General features: G+C 43.9%; 1 protein-coding gene across 5 annotated transcripts in view; it reads left to right on the top strand.

Moving 5' to 3' along the window:
• The window catches only part of LARP7 (La ribonucleoprotein 7, transcriptional regulator), a 55,321-nt gene that overhangs the window by 9,948 nt on the left and 28,340 nt on the right, over nucleotides 1–17,033 (top strand). For 4 of the 5 annotated variants that reach the window (XM_040418349.1, XM_040418348.1, XM_040418350.1 and 1 more), the window contains exons 3-7: nucleotides 610–710; nucleotides 790–873; nucleotides 12,111–12,275; nucleotides 15,094–15,202; nucleotides 16,507–16,878. In XM_040418349.1, coding sequence (XP_040274283.1) covers nucleotides 610–710; nucleotides 790–873; nucleotides 12,111–12,275; nucleotides 15,094–15,202; nucleotides 16,507–16,878 — 831 coding nt within the window. The remainder of the gene's footprint in view (nucleotides 1–609; nucleotides 711–789; nucleotides 874–12,110; nucleotides 12,276–15,093; nucleotides 15,203–16,506; nucleotides 16,879–17,033) is intronic. The other variant, XM_040418353.1, reaches the window with a different exon arrangement.

Raw genomic sequence — 17,033 nt, 5'->3', positions numbered from 1 at the left:
AGATTTTATGGTTCATTTTGATGGTTACAAAAACATGAAAGGCTAGAGACCGAAAAACCTTGAAATCAGTTTGATGAGGTGTTTCCAATAGTAGCTATGAGAAGGTCATAGGCGGAGGAGGGTGAGATCTTGGGGATCTCAGACTAAACATTTTTTTTTTTATATTGGACTTTATTAAAAACTTTTAACACGTTGTCTTCTACAACCTTTATTTTCCCTGCCTCTGCAGACTGTTTCTCCTTCTCAGCGACTGTCGGAGGACTGCTCTCAATCTATAGACCTTATCTCTTGTTCCCTGACAGCTCATAAACCCTCATTTATGCTAAATTCTTATACAACTGATAAGAATGTGTCTTTAATGGGTGTTCATGAGCTGTCAGGAAGGTATAGATAAGGGCTAGAGATTTCGACGTCAAAGCAGATGCAATGAAACATTAGACTGTAAAAGACAAAGTGGAAAAATGATACAGCGCTGCAAATCGAGCCATCAGTGCAGCTTTCTGATGGATGCACTGAAAAATGGTATAATATCTGTGTGCATGTAGGAACATAAACACTACAAAGGATCATTGTTTAGATAATTGCATTTTAATCTGTTTTTTGCTCTAGATATCGACATATCCCTTCTAGCTACTTTTAATAAAATGAAAAAACTGACCACAGACCACAAGCTTATTGCCAGGGCCCTGAAGAATTCTTCTGTAGTAGAGGTGAGTTTCTGGTTATCTGCAAGTCTTCCCTATACTTGAACTTTTTATTAGGAAGCTTATCGTTTTTTTTTTCTCTCAGATAAATCTAGAGGGTACAAAAATTCGACGACTGCATCCCATTGGCGAGAAACCACAAGATGTTGATGCTCGTACTGTATATGCGGTAAGTGAGGATGATAGTCTGTGTACAGCACTACTGAATGTGTTTGGGCTGTACATATCTAGAATTAGACACGTGGGACAATAGTATTATATCATCTGCAGTAGTGTGGATGCTGTTTGTTAACGCTAAACCTCTTACTACAACGTAAAGTGCGCTGGAGATGTTAGATGTTCACATATTTGTAGTTTTAAAGCATTAAGGCTACTTTCACACTGGCGGCTCAGACCTCCGGAAGGCTGTTCCGTCTGGTGAACAGCCTGTCAGATCCGTCCTGCCCCTATTGAACGTGTGCACCCGGACTGCCGCTCCGTCCCCATTGACTATAATGGGGGCGGGGGCGGAGTTCACGGCGAGAGGCTGCCGGAATAAAATTACGGCATGTCCTACGTTTATTCCGTCACCCTCTCGCCGTGCGCTGCTGTGCCTCACTGGGAACTCCGCCCCCGTCCCCATTATAGTCAATGGGGACGGAGCGGCAGTCCGGGGGCACACGTTCACTAGCGGCAGGAGGATCCGACAGTCTGTTCACCCGACAGAACAGCCTGCCGGAGGTCCGTGCTGCTAGTGTGAAAGTAGCCTATCAAGTCTGCTCGCCCCTAATATTTTAAGAAACTAAAGGGGTTGTCCAGGATTAAAAAACAGCACTGCATCTGTCTATGGACTGTGTCTGTTATTGCAGTTCAGCTGCATTAAAGTGAATGGGGAAATACCACACATGACCAAAGGACAGTTGTGGCACTGTTCTGGAAAGAAAGTAGCCATGTTTTCTTAATCCTGGACAACCCCTATAAATTATTCTAGTTACCTTATTTTAGGCTAATTCTAGGGCCAAGTTCACATTCAGGATTTTGTCAGGACTTGTGTGCAGATTTTGCAACAAAATCCTGACAGTCTGCTGATAATCTGGTAGTGGTGCTTGTGCTTGGGGTGTTTTACAATGTGCAGACACTAAGGCCCCTGTCACACGAGCGAGTATTCCGCGCGGGTGCAATGCGTGATGTGAACGCATTGCGCCCGCGCGGAATCCGGACCCATTAATATCAATGGGTCTGTGTACATGAGCGCTGGTTTTCACGCATCACTTGTGCGTTGCGTGAAAATCGCTGTATGTTCTATATTCTGCTATTTTCATGCAACGCTGGCCCCATAGAGGTGAATGGGGCTGCGTGAAAATCAAGTGCGGATGCGATGCGTTTTTCACGGATGGTTGCTAAGAGATGTTGTTTGTATAAATTCAGTTTTTTTTATCATGCGCGTGCAAAACGCATTGCACCCGCGCGATAAAAACTGAACGCGATCGCAAACAAAACTGAATGACTTTGCCTGCGAAATCTCGCATTTTTCACTTAACGCATTCGCAGCGCATCCGGACCTAATCCGGACACGCTCGTCTGCAAGGGGCCTAACAGCACTAAGAGTCATTATTTTTAATTGTAGTTACGAAAATGTTAATTACAAAGTTTGATATATTTTGTTAAAGGCTATGTTAGGAGTGGGCGACATAGACGATATGCGATATAAATTTGGCCAAAGATAGAGATTTCATTTATATCGCCATATCGCAGTAGAACATGGCATGTGCCACTCTCGGCACTCCCCATGTTCTCCTGAGCCGAACAGTGGAGAAGGAGAGAGTCCCTCCCTCCCCACTGTGAGCGGCTTCCGCTGACCACCAATGAGCACAGACTAGGAGGAGGAGGGGGGAGGGACTGTGGCCACTGTGCCACCAATGAATATAGTTAATATGCCTGAATACAAACGTAGCCTGCATGTGACGGCTATATCCCATACCTGGCCTCTAGTACTGCGCGCCGTGATCCGCCGCAATTAACCTCTCAGGTCCTGAGGGGTTAATTGCGGCGGATCACGGCGCGCAGTACTAGAGGCCAGGTATGGGATATAGCCGGCACATGCAGGCTACATTTGTATTCAGGCTTATTAACTATATTCATTGGTGGCGCAGTGGCCACAGTCCCTACCCTCCTCCTCCTCCTCTCCTTTCTCATTGGTGGCGCAGTGCCACAGTCCCTCCCCTCCTCCTCCTCTCTAAGGAGGCTAATAGTTATTAAAAAAAAAAGTTTATATCGCACATGCTTAAAATTATATCACAATATAGATTTTAGGCCATATCGCCCACCCCTAGGCTATGTACACCTTTGGGGACAATGTGCTTATTATTGCATTGTAATCATTTGAGATAAATAAAAAAAATTCTGTGGTCTTTGAAAATTTTTAATAATCACTGTCTTGAGTTTCTCTAGTAGCAGGATCTGAATTTTCACTGTTCCATCAGGATGGGCTCCTTATCTCTCATCTCTGCCCTTATAAACTCTCATTATAGCTCAATTCGTATCCTACTGATAAGAATGTGGCTTAAATAAGTGTTTATAATCTTTTTAGTAATTTAGTGAGATGGTTTATTAGATAACCTGCACAAAGTGAAAGTAAAAAGTCTGATTCCCACAGCTAGATAAACAGTTAAAGGGGTTATCCAATTTCAAGAAAACCCCCCACATGTGTCGGGCCCCTCACCTGTAATATACTTACCCCGCTCCCAGTGCCGCTCCTGGTCCCCGCACCACCACCGCTGCTGCTTCTCCCCGTGCATGGATGAAAACATCTGGTGTTGGAGGGGAGCAGCCAATGGCAGACGGGGACGAGCCTCCCTAGCGTCACCTGCGATGCGGGGTAAGTATATTACAGGTGAAGGGCCTGGCACATGAAGGGGGTTTCTTGAAATTGGATAACCCCTTTAAAGCTGAGTTCACACTTCATTATTTGGTCAGTTATTTCCATCAGTTTTTGTGAGCAAAAGCCAGTAGTGAAACCTACACAGAGATAAAGTATAAGGGTCCATTCACATGTCCACAAGTGTTTTGCTGTCCGCAAATTGTGTATCCGCAAAACGCAGAGACACCGGCCATGTGCGTTCTGCATTTTGCGTACCGCACATGGTTGGCACTATAATATAAATGCCTTTTCTTGTCCGTGGCTGCGGAATGGAAGTTTAGATGTGGACAGCACACAGTGTGCTGTCCGTGGCTGCGGAATGGAAGTTTAGATGTGGACAGCACACAGTGTGCTGTCCGCATCTTTTGTGGCCCCATTGAAAATGAATGGGTCCGCACCCGTTCTGCAAAATTGCGGAACGGATGCGAACCCGTTATGTGGACATATGAATGGACCCTAATGGAAAGATTTTGCACCTGTTCAGTGTTTTCCAAACGCCTCCACAGCAGCTCGGATTCATAGGAGGATACCCCGCCTCCCCTAGGGACAGGAAACAACGTGGAGATCTTTAAATAGCCCCTTCCCCTTACCTGCTCCAGTTGTTTCCTGTCCCTCTGGGATGTGTGGAGATCCTCTTGTAAAGGGCACACACCGGCAGGAGTTTTCTTGGACACCCAGCTGAAGTTTCCAAGGAGCACTTCTTAGTGTGCTGGGCGGAGAACAGGGCCACGGGGCTCGCGGTGCGGCCCTTCCTGCCTCTCTGGCATTAAGTCCCTCGGTGGAGTCGGCGTCTGTGCGCGTCATCGCGATAGGACGGGCGGGTCACGTGATCGCAGACGAGATCTCGGTGGGCACGAGATCTCAGGAGCCGCTGTAGCTGTCATACTTCCCCTAGGCAACGAGTGTTTTAAAAAAAGAGAGGGAATAAACATTTCCCAGCGTCTTTTCGGAGAGAAAGAAGCACTTGGAAGATGTCTACTCCAGGTGACTCAGACAGCGTCTGCGGGTCTGCAGACCCGACCAAAGCCCTCGGCCAGGTAAGCTTTCCTCCACAGAGGGGGTTAAATATGAATTTTTCAGCTGTGTTTCACTTGGAGGTGGCTGGGAAATTTCTGTTTTACAAGTCGGGTGAGGGGATATACGTATTTCTTTTATGGCTAAAGGCTGATTCCTTCTGAGAATATTTTTTTTATCTATTCCCCCAGGTCAGGGATGCGCAAAAATCAGCTGAAACTTCTCAGCATACCAAAAAAATTTGTGTAAATGTTTGGAAAAAAATTGGAAATTGGCATCCACATCTCAAAAACCTTCCACGTCAATGTCAGCAATGTCTGCCCCTTCTGAAATAGATCTGCAGGAGGAAGATTTTGATGAAGGGGAGTTACTTTCCGGATCTGACTCTGATTCCTCTGAAGACTAGTCCGGTCGTCCCCTTTGCTCTATTGAAGAGACAGATTCTCTTTTGAAAACCATAAAGGCGACCTTTAAATCTGGAAGAGTCTATACAACCAAAATCCGTACAGGACCTTATGTTTAGAGGCTTGGGGGGAAAAAGGAAAAGGGTTTTTCCCCTGCATTCTAATATTATCAGACTTATTAATAAAGAATGGACTGACCCAGAGAAAAGGCCTGGGGTTTCCAGGATTTTTAAAAGGAAGTATCCGTTTTCCGAAGAGGATACTACCCTTTGGGATAAATGTCCTAAAGTTGATGTTCCGGTAGCAAAAGTAACAAAAAAAAAATCTACTCTCCCTTTTGGAGGATGTAGGTCTTCTAAAAGACCCCATGGACAAAAAAAGTGAAGCTCTTTTAAAAAGATCTTGGGAAGCTTCTATGGCTATTTTAAGACCAAGTGTAGCGGCCACTTATACTGCCAGGTCCATTTGGATTAACCAGATGGAGGAGCATTTAGTGTCAGGTACCCCAAGAGAAGATATTATTGCTTCCTTGCCCATGTTTAAACAGGCAGCAAATTTTCTGGCGGATGCCTCTGTAGATAGTGTAAAATTGGCAGCCAGATCTGCAGCCCTCTCTAATGCCACTAGAAGAGCGGTGTGGCTGAGGTCATGGTCAGGGGATTCAGCCTCTAAAAATAAATTATGCGGTATCCCCTGTGAAGGAGACAGAGTATTCGGGTCCGTACTCGATGATATCCTTGAAAAAGCCACAAATAGTAAAAAATGTTTTCTGTCAGAACCCCAAATTTTTTTTTCAGGAAGATGGCAGAGAGGTAGGAGTAGAGGTTTTCTCTTTAACCTAGCAAATTCCTCTCAAAAACTTAGCACTCAATGACGCCAGAAGTGCAATAGGAGGAAGGCTAAAAATGTTTTCCATCCTGGAAAAAAATCTCCAGATCCCCCTGGGTATTAGATGTAATATCGTCAGGTCTTAAAATAGAATTTTCCTCCCCTTCTCAAGATGTTTTTTGCATTACCAAGGAGCTAAAAAAAAGATGGTACTCATAAATCAACTGATGATTCTGCTTCAGAAAAAAAACATTGTTCCTGTTCCACTTGGAGAAAAAGAGACAGGCTTTTATTCCCCAATTTTCCTAGTGAGAAAACCAAATGGCTCTCACAGAGCAATTATAAATTTAAAGGGCCTTAATCGTCAGGTCCAGTACAAGCGTTTCAAAATGGAAACGATAAAATCTACAATAAATCTTCTCGGGAAAGACGTTTATATGGCAACTTTGGATCTGACCGATGCATATTATCATATCCCTATATGCAGCGGTCATCACAAATATCTAAGGTTTGCGATTCAGTTGGGGAAAAAGGTGTTCCATTTTCAGTTCCTGGTCCATCCCTTTGGCCTAACATCAGCCCCCAGAGTCTTCTCAAAGATAATGTCACAGGTAGTAGCAAGTCTACATCAGAAAGGGATACTTGTTATCCCTTATCTGGACGATTTCCTCATTGCCGCAGAATCGAAAGAAAAATTGGAGAATCATTGAACATAGTACAGCAGGATCTGAAAGACCTAGGCTGGATTGTAAATCTAGAAGAATCAGATCTTCATCGCAAAAAGAGGAAGGTTTTTCTTGGCATGTTGTTGGACTCGCATCTTATGAAGACTTTCCTACCAGTAGAAAAGCTATCAAAAATCAACCAGGAATTTTGTCTGAGCAGGAGAAGAGTGGCTTTTCTGGTAGTGATGAAGGTGCTGGGCCTTATGTCATCTTCAATCCCTGCAGTAAGATGGGCACAAGCACTCTCTCGGGTCCTACAAGCGTTCATGTTAAAAAAAAAATAAAAAAAAAAAAAACTAGACAAAAGAAACCTATGCGACGGAGTATCGTGGCGACAAATAGACCCTATAACAATAACAGATGCCAGCAGATCCGGTTAGGGGGCTCAATAAGACCTGTCTGTAGTAGGGCTGCACGATATGGGAATTTTGTGCGATTGCGATTAGGGCCCTAAAAATTGCGATAACGATGTGCGATGCGATATTTTAAGTGAATTGTGCTAGAGGTCTATTTGCTTGGATTTTCCCATATGAGCCGCTGACGCGGCTGGGTATGACATAGTTATGGGGGATCTGTGGATGGCGCTGTTATGTGGGGGATCTGTGGATGGCGCTGTTATGTGGGGGATCTGTGAATGCGCTGTTATGTGGGGGATCTGTGGATGGCGCTGTTATGTGGGGGATCTGTGGATGCGCTGTTATGTGGGGGATCTGTGGATGGCGCTGTTATGTGGGGGATCTGTGGATGGCGCTGTTATGTGGGGGATCTGTGGATGGCGCTGTTATGTGGGGGATCTGTGGATGGCGCTGTTATGTGGGGGATCTGTGGATGGCGCTGTTATGTGGGGGATCTGTGGATGGCGCTGTTATGTGGGGGATCTGTGGATGGCGCTGTTATGTGGGGGATCTGTGGATGGCGCTGTTATGTGGGGGATCTGTGGATGACGCTGTTATGTGGGGGATCTGTGGATGACGCTGTTATGTGGGGGATCTGTGGATGACGCTGTTATGTGGGGGATCTGTGGATGACGCTGTTATGTGGGGGATCTGTGGATGACGCTGTTATGTGGGGGATCTGTGGAGGACGCTGTTATGTGGGGGATCTGTGGAGGACGCTGTTATGTGGGGGATCTGTGGATGACGCTGTTATGTGGGGGATCTGTGGATGACGCTGTTATGTGGGGGATCTGTGGATGACGCTGTTATGTGGGGGATCTGTGGATGACGCTGTTATGTGGGGGACCTGCGGAGGGCCCTGTTATGGGGGACCTGTGGAGGACGCTGTTATAGGGGATGTGTGCTATAACACATGGGGCCACGATGGGGGCCAGCATAAGACACACATATAGCATCTTATGCTTGTCCCCCTCATGGCCCTATGTGTCCCTTCATGTGTCCTAAACTGCGCACACTGCGCCACCAATGAATGTAATTAAAGAGGACCTTTCATAGGTCCAAAGAATATGAACTTATCAGCAGGCTGCATAGAGCGGCGCCCAGGGATCTAAGTGCACTTACTATTATTCCTGGGCGCCGCTCCGTTCGTCCGCTGTGGCCCCCGGTATTTTCAACATTCAAAGCAAGGAGGAGGAGACGCCAGTGAGTCTCCGTCTCCATGACAGCAGCGCTGTCCAATCACAGCTCACAGCTCACAGCTCAGAGCCAGGGAGTTTTTTTTCTCCCTGGCTCTGAGCTCTGCGCTCTGATTGGACAGCGTTGCTGTCAGGGAGAAGGAGAGACACTGGCGTCTCCTCCTCCTTGCTCTGAATGTTGAAAATACCGGGGGCCACAGCGGACGAACGGAGTGGCGCCCAGGAATAATAGTAAGTGCACTTAGATCCCTGGGCGCCGCTCTATCATAAAATGGCCAGCCTCTGTACTTTCACTATGAATGCACTGCAGTGCAGAGAGCGGCAGAGAGCAAGCCGGCCGGCGCGTGACTGACGTCACTGTCACGCTCCTCCCACTTAATTCAGGAAGCAGGAGCGTGACTAAGTGACGTCAGTCATGCGCCGGCCGGCTGCCTCGCTCGCTCCCGCTCGTCGCTGCAGTGCATTCATTGTGAAAGTAAGTACAGAGGCTGGACCTGTTATCAATAGGACAGAGGACTTTTTTTTATCAATAGGGGCCCCTTCATATATAATAATCGCGGCATTTTCGGCTCGGCCGAATCGCCAAACCGCATTTTCCGTTTATCGCGATTCGATTACTTTCGCGATATATCGTGCAGCCCTAGTCTGTAGTATAGGGGACGTGGTGTCAAAATCTAAGCCTATCCTTATCAAATCTAAGGGAGTTATCAGCAGTGTGGGAAGCCCTAAAAGCTCTTTATTTGGAAGTAAAAGGAAGAGATATAAAAATCCTATCAGACAACATCACTACTGCCACCTACCTGAACAAACAAGGAGGTACAAAAAGTGCATCCTTAGCAAAGGTATGAAGAAAAATCTTTCAATAGGCAGAAAGGAATATACAGTATTACGGTGGTCCATATAAAGGAAAAAGACAACAGGATTGCAGATTTTCTAAGCAGAGATACTTTTGAAAGAAGGAGAATGGAGTTTAAATCGACAGGTTTTTCTTCAGATGACAAAGTGGTTGAAACCACACCTAGACCTGTTTGTGACCCGGCAGAACAAATAGATGGCGAAATTTTGTTCCCTATCCTACAAAGATCGCCCTTTGTTCGTGGATGCATTCTCCCATCCTTGGCCGAACGAGATCCTGTACGCATTTCCCCCATTTGCCCTAATACCCAAAATTCTGTCAAAAGTGTTACAAGAAAAGTCCAAACTAATCCTAGTCGCTCCATATTGGCCAAGAAGATCTTGGTTTCCCCTACTATTGAACATGTCAGCAGGGGATTATTGGATCCTGCCGCCTCTCCCAGACCTTCATCAGGGTCCAGTCTTACACCCCAAGTTTGCACAACTACCTCTGGCAGCTTGGAACCTGAGTGGGAATTATTAAGGAAAAAAGGTCTTTCGGAGGCGGTAATTTCTTCTATTTTATGTGTTTGTAAACAACTAAGATTTACCATAGAGTCTGGGAGGTATTTTTAAAATTTTCCAAAGATAGGTTAAAATCAGCTGAGGCCCTAAATGTATCTGTCATTCTGGAATTCCTGCAAGAAGGCCTAAACAAAGGTTTAAAAGTCAGTACCATTAAAGTCCATTGTGGCGAAACCAACCTCGCCACTGGGTTTCGGAGGGGCCTGGCTACCGGCCTCTTGCCTCGGGATTATGGCCCATACTGACTTTAAAGGAGCAGACAGACCGGCCGCACAGCTTAAATCTGTCTTTGCAATTGTATTTTGTTATGTGAGGGTACCCAGATAGCAAATTTTATTGTATTTGTATATTCTGAGTGCCATTCACCTAATGATATGCACTCAGACTTGAGCTATCTGGGAATATGTTAAATGTCTGTGTATCCTGAGTGCTACATATCTGTCCTGTGTCACAGTCTTCCTTCTGGTCCCCTAGGGGCGTGTACACCAGATGGGGACCTGCATAAATACGGGCGGGTAGCCCTCAATAAAGTGTTCCTGTTTTACACTCAACATTGAGCCTCGTCTCATGTGTGTGGGGATTGCTATACTTGTATACTCCCCTGGCTATTACTCCTAGCTCTTGTAAGAGCTGTTCCTGGTTCCTGTGGTGGTATCGGTGTCGAGCGGAGTGCTTGGAGTCCTCGGGAGGCACTGGGAGCATTTATCAACGGAGGTACCCGGTCGGGGTGCTAGGAGATCCGTTACATCCATATCTCAGCTCTAAGTGCCTTCCTAGATACAAAGTTGGCAGATCTACATCTTCTTAAAAGATTTGTAAAAGGGGCACGGAGGAATGAACCTATAGTCAGAACCACAGTCCCTCCTTGGGACCTAAATTTAGTATTGTCTGTTTTAATCGATTCTCCATTTGAGCCGTTATCTGAAATTCCTTTTTAAGATTGATGTCCTTTTTAATACAATTTTCCTCGTTGCAATTACTACAGCTAGAAGAGTGGGCGAAATACAAGCGTTTTCACGTAGACCTCCCTATCTAACTGTAAGAGATGACAGGATAGTGCTGAAACACTCTCCCTCTTTTTTACCTAAGGTTGTCTCAAAATTTCACTGTCTGCAAGAAGTTTCGTTGCCATGATTTGGTTCTCCATCAGGTTGTCTGGAAGAAAGGCGTTTTCATAATCTGGATGTTCGCAGATGTGTGTTAGCTTACCTTAAGGCAACAGAAACTTTTGACAGACTCTTCATTCAGTTTGCTGGGCCAAATAGAGGACAAGCGGCAAGCAAGACAACCATCGGAAGATGGATCAGATCGGCAATCGTTTTTTGCTACAACTTCAAAAGCTCATTCAACCCGATCAGTCACGTCTTCATGGGCAGAGTCAGCGGACGTCTCACTAGAACAAATATGCCAGGCAGCCACATGGTCTTCGCCTTCTACTTTTTTTCCGACATTATCAATTAGATGTGTTAATAAATAGGGACTTATCGTTTTCTCGCAGAGTGTTATCTGCAGTAGTCCCACCCTAGTTATTTAATTTCTCTGTTATTCCTCCTATGAATCCATGCCGCTGCGGAGGCGTTTGGAAAGATTACAATTACTTACTGGTAATTGGTCTTTCCTCTAGCTTCCACAGCAGCACGGGAAATTTCCCCCCCACATTTATGTAATAATTTGATGCAGTATTTTGTTTTGTTATTTGAAAAATAGATAAATAATATTATGTTGCATCCATTTCAGAGTTTCTCGGTTATTTACTGGAGCAGGTAAGGGGAGGCGGCTATTTAAAGATCTCCACGTTGTTTCCTGTCCCTAGGGGAGGCGGGGTATCCTTCTATGAATCTGTGCGGCTGTGGAGGCTAGAGGAAAAACCAGTATGTAATTGTAATGTTTTGACCCGCACCTGGTTTTTGATCACTGCCACTGATGGAAATAACTGACTAAATAATTGAAGTGTGAACTTGGCTAACCCTTTGTGACAGAATGGCTCAATATTTTTTATAAAGACCAATAGAAAAAAAGATTTTTAGCCTAAAATGAGTAAAATGCAATCAAATGTATAAAAAATAAATAATACACCCCGAAGGTGTCCATAGCCTTTAATTTTTTGTAGCACTGCCATTGTGGTTTTTAGTACAATCTATTCTAGTCTTGGATGACATTGGAAAAAGGTGGTGCTGGTTAGATCCATGAGTCTATTATATGGCCTGTATAGGATGATTCCCCCAATCCGCTTGCTACAACCATAGCTCTCCTACATCACCCCTTCAGTTCACTAGCTCATATTCAATGTAGTAAATGATCAGACTCGCTCAGCTTGCTTTTCCAGACCCTTATCAGTGCAGATGGCATAAGGCGAGACACGTCCACTTCACCAGACCCCTCAGGAGTTAGCGTTCACATAATAGTTTCATCTGCTATTAACTGAATCACTCTAAATTGGGTATTTCGAACCGTTTGTTTCTACTGTTTACGGGGCTCTGCTCAGTGCCTTGTTTCATACATTTTTATGATTTTTCTTGTTCTCAGGAGCTGCTTCCTAAAAATGTTACACACAGCTGGATAGAGCGGGTATTTGGTAAATGTGGCACAGTGGTCTATATAAGCGTCCCTCGGTATAAAACCACAGGAGACACCAAAGGATTTGCATTCATTGAGTTTGAGACACAAGAACAAGCTGCCAAGGCAATTGAGGTGATTCTTTCTTTAGTTTAGGACTTTTTAGGGTTTTAATTATTATAGTTGTACATTTTATTGATACTTTTTAATCGCCATGCACAATAAATTACATTAGTATGGATCAGATGATAAGGATCAGCAAAATACAAACAATCTACAAAACCCAAATCAACATTTAGCATTGGGGAGATGTCGGTAAAGACTAAGAACACATTCACACAGTATTTTGCATCAGTATTTGAAAGGCAAACAATATGATAAGAACAAATACAGAGGAAATTATAAGACTGAATTCAGACTGCTGTTATATGATATTAGGAGTGCGGGATAATAGCCCCTGCGGGCGGCCCGATGCGCACAGCATCATAGTAACCTATGATTCTGTGCGCTCTCGTGCCGTGTGCACGATGTATGCCGCTCCGGGAGGGCATACGGATGTGTGCATGAGCCCTATATTTCAGCATCCATATTACAACTGCTATTCTGGGAAGACTGCCGATCTCGTGGCCTGAACTTATGGCATGAAATGTATGATGCTGCAGTTTGGCTGGGAACTGTGGCGCTAAGGCCCCTTTCACACGGGCGAGTATTCCGCGCGGATGCGATGCGTGAGTTGAACGCATTGCACCCGCACTGAATACCGACCCATTCGTTTCTATGGGGCTGTTCACATGAGCGGTGATTTTCACGCATCACTTGTGCGTTGCGTGAAAATCGCAGCATTCTCTATATTCTGTGTTTTTCACGCAACGCAGGCCCCATAGAAGTGAATGGGGTTGCGTGAAAATCGCAAGCATCCGCAAGCAAGTGCGGATGCGGTGCGATTTTCACGCATGGTTGCTAGGTGACAGTCTATTCACTGTATTATTTTCCCTTATAACATGGTTATAAGGGAAAATAATAGCATTCTGAATACAGAATGCTTAGTAGGTGATCAATTGAGGGTTAAAAAAAAATAAAAAAATTAACTCACCTTCTCCTCTTGTTCGCGTAGTTCCCGGTCTCTTCTTTACTTCTCAAAAGATTAACTATCGGCTAGGACCTGTGGTGACGTCAGATCACATGGTCCATCACCACGGTGATGTACCATGTGATTGGAGCATGTGATCTGACGTCACCAAAGGTCCTTTAGCCCACAGCTCATCATTAAAGAAGAGACCGGGAACTACGCGAACAAGACGAGAAGGTAAGTTAATTTTTATTTATTTTTTTTAACCCTCAATTGATCACCTACTAAGCATTCTGTATTCAGAATGCTATTATTTTCCCTTATAACCATGTTATAAGGGAAAATAATAAAATCTACAGAACACCTAACCCAAGCCCGAACTTCTGTGAAGAAGTTCGGGTTTGGGTACCAAACATGCGTGATTTTTCTCACGCGAGTGCAAAAACGCATTACAATGTTTTGCACTCGCGCGGAAAAATCGCGGGTGTTCCCGCAACGCACCCGCACATTTTCCCGCAACGCCCGTGTGAAAGAGGCCTAATACAGGCGCTTAAATATACCCACATTGCAAAGCAAATTGTGGCCAGATGGTATTTGCTGGTCAATGGGAAATTTAAAACGCCCTGTGAATACTTATTTTTTTGCATTTTAAGACCGTTTCCTTGTCTTGTTTGTTCCATTGGAGTTTTTTTATTTTTTATTACTGTGATGTGTTTTTCAAGCATTTAAACTATAGACTTCTCTAAAGGGAAAAAGAAAGTCTGGAAAATGGTTCTGTGGCTAAAAAATTGTACCCAAAAAAATGTTTGTAAAAATGTATGAATTTCATGGTGTTTTTACAAGCCTAGAAAAAGATGCAGTGCGGCAGCAGCCGTATTTTGCACACTTTCCTGGTTTTAGCTTACACATACTGATGCAAAATACAGACGTCTGTATACTGCTGTATGAAAGTGGCCTTTTGAGTATCGCTCATTGTGACACTGAGTGATGCTAAACACATCACTGGTCTTGGCACCCAGTACACCATCCTAAAGATGGCAGCATTCTCCCCTTCATGAACTCTTTAGCATTCAATGACCAGACACTACTTAGATGTTTCGGGCACTTGGTCGTTTAGTGGCCCTAAGCATGGAAAATTAGGGATGAGTATGGTAAAATCAAATAACATTATTTTACCTACTAGAGGGTGGGTTGTCCTATATTAGACTTGTTACCAAAAAAAGGGTCACTCCTGGTCACATGTTGAATCTTGTATTGCAGCTTTGGTCTAAGTTTTTGTTGTTTTTTTTTTTTTTTGCAATACAAGACACAGCCCATACAAAAGAGTAATGTTATTGCTGGAAAAATCTGACTCTTATTTTCAATCAAGAACTACCCTGTTAACCCTTTCCCACACCTGGGTGTAACTGTATGTTCAAGGTGCAGGAGGGATGTATAGCTCACAATACATAGTTCATATCGCCACGTCTGAAAATTTACAAACTATTAAAATATAAAAATATTTAGCAGGTGCGGTGAACACTGTAACAAAAAAAACAAGATGTCTGATTTGCTGTTTTTTTGTTCACCTCGGACTACACCCCCTCCCCCTCCGCAGAAGAAAATTTGAGTAACAAGTGATACAGAAGGCATATGTACCTAAAGCCGTGTTGGATTTCTTGTGACTGCCATAGAGAGAGATCTTATTTATTTCTATGGGATCACCAAACTCGGCGATCAAACAAGCCTTTATACAACTATGTGAATGGGAAAATAATGGCTCTTGGAAGATGGGGGGGAATAAACCAAAATACAAAAACAGTTTGGCCCTCTCCTGAAGGGGTTAATAAACGTTCTGCATGTGAATATAGCTAGCTGGACTTTTTTCTCATCCACATTTTTCAGCTTCTAAACAACCCACCTGAGGAAGCACCGAGGAAAGCTGGCATTTTTCCGAGAACTGTGAAAAGCAAACCTATTCCAGAGCTAAAGGCCCCAGAGCCGCAGGAATTAGGTAAGACTTTTAAAGCAGAATTGCTGGAATTGTACAGTTATACGCATTTGTATATATCAGTTCCTGCATAGTCATCTTGCCTAGCCCAGTCAATGAAGCAGAAGGGAGTGGCAGGTAGATGAAGTAGGAGCAAGGGTGCACAGAATGCCCTGGGCTCTCCCACAGTGCACTTAATTCTCATTTGCATATGTATTGAAAGTGTCTTTTCTCCAGAATGAACAGACTGCTAAGTGACAGGTATCATTACATTCAGCTGAGCTAGCCCTACAAGGCAGTGTGCATGGTTTACCAGTGAATTTCTAGATGACAGAATCCCTTTAACTAATAATAATGCAGAAATGGGCTACTCCATAAATTAAGTTGCTTGGCCCCTGTTTAAGGTATAGATTATGCGCCAGGTACTTCAAGGGGTGTCCCCTTCTCAGAAATGTATGGCGTATCCACAAGATGTGCTATAAATATCTGAAACGTGCGGGTCTCATAGGAGCTGGCCTCGTTCCTCCTAATGCAGAAGTATAAAGAATGTGTAATGTGTTTTATGTTCGTGATGGACTTTTTTTTCCATTTAGCAATTCTATATATATGTATATGTATATATGTGTGTGTGTGTGTGTGTATATAGATATAGATATAGATAGATAGATATATATATATATATATATATATATATATATATATATATATATATATATATATATATATATATACACATACATATATATATATACATACACACACACACACACATTTTTATTGGAAGCCTCCATCTGTTTTGACACCAAGAAGCATTTAAGAGGACCTAACTACTTGCATTTATGATGTAATAACAATTCTGGAGCATCTGTTCTTATGACTCTATGTTGTACCATTCCTGTATTATTGCTAGAAGTTATGAATGAATTGCTAGCAGTCTGCAGTAAGGGTACAGAGGAGTCTTAACCAGTTGGGGGGGTGTACCTGCACAATCTCTCTATACAATCAGTGCTGCCATTGTCAGACTGCACAGGGACACCCCCTTTAACTGGTTACCACCCCTCTGTACCCCTACTGCAGACTGCTAGCAATTCATTCATAACTTCTAGTAGAAATAATAAAGGAATGACACAACATAGAGTCAGAACAATAGATGCTCCAGAATTGTTATTTCATGGGGAATGCATGAAGCTATTAAAACAGGCATGTCAGGAGAGGTCCTTTTTAGCTCTGTTTTTGCTGTCATAGTGGCAGAAGCCTGATGATCCTATTATAATCTGTTCACATGGAGATGTGAAGAGAGCTTATTAGAATTGTTGTGTTCCTTTTAGAGGAAAAGAAAAAAAAGAAGAAGAAAAAGTCCAAGAGCAAAAAGGAGAGTGATGAAACAGCAGAGGACGAAAATAATGACCAGAACATCATGGAAATCTCAACAAAGGAGGCAACAAAATCCAAGAGGCACCGCAGTGTTTCTGAAAGCTCCGTGACGGATACATCCGAGTCTAACAAACAGGCCTTTAAGAAGGAGACGCGGAAACGGGACAGAGCAGAGAGCTCCGATCATTCAGAAGAAGGCAGACCTTCCAAGAGAAAACACAGCAGTTCAGAGGAGCAGGACTCCTCCAAGTACAGGAAACTGCAAGATAAGGATGGTCTACAGTCAAAATCAAAAGTGACACCTTCCGAGCTGATAGAATGTAGAGGTGATATTTCTGTCATGTTCCTTTTACCAAGGACACAACTTCCCATTTATCTGTTTCCCACAGACATTGTAAATATGTTGGAGAATTGTATTCAGGTGGATGTGGCTGGTAGACCTTGCATGAGGTCTGGTTACCTTGCTTCTCCTCAAGGGTGT

Source organism: Bufo bufo, chromosome 2 (genome assembly GCF_905171765.1).
Source record: "Bufo bufo chromosome 2, aBufBuf1.1, whole genome shotgun sequence".
Taxonomy (NCBI): domain Eukaryota; kingdom Metazoa; phylum Chordata; class Amphibia; order Anura; family Bufonidae; genus Bufo; species Bufo bufo.
This window is presented reverse-complemented; position numbering and strand designations above follow the sequence as displayed.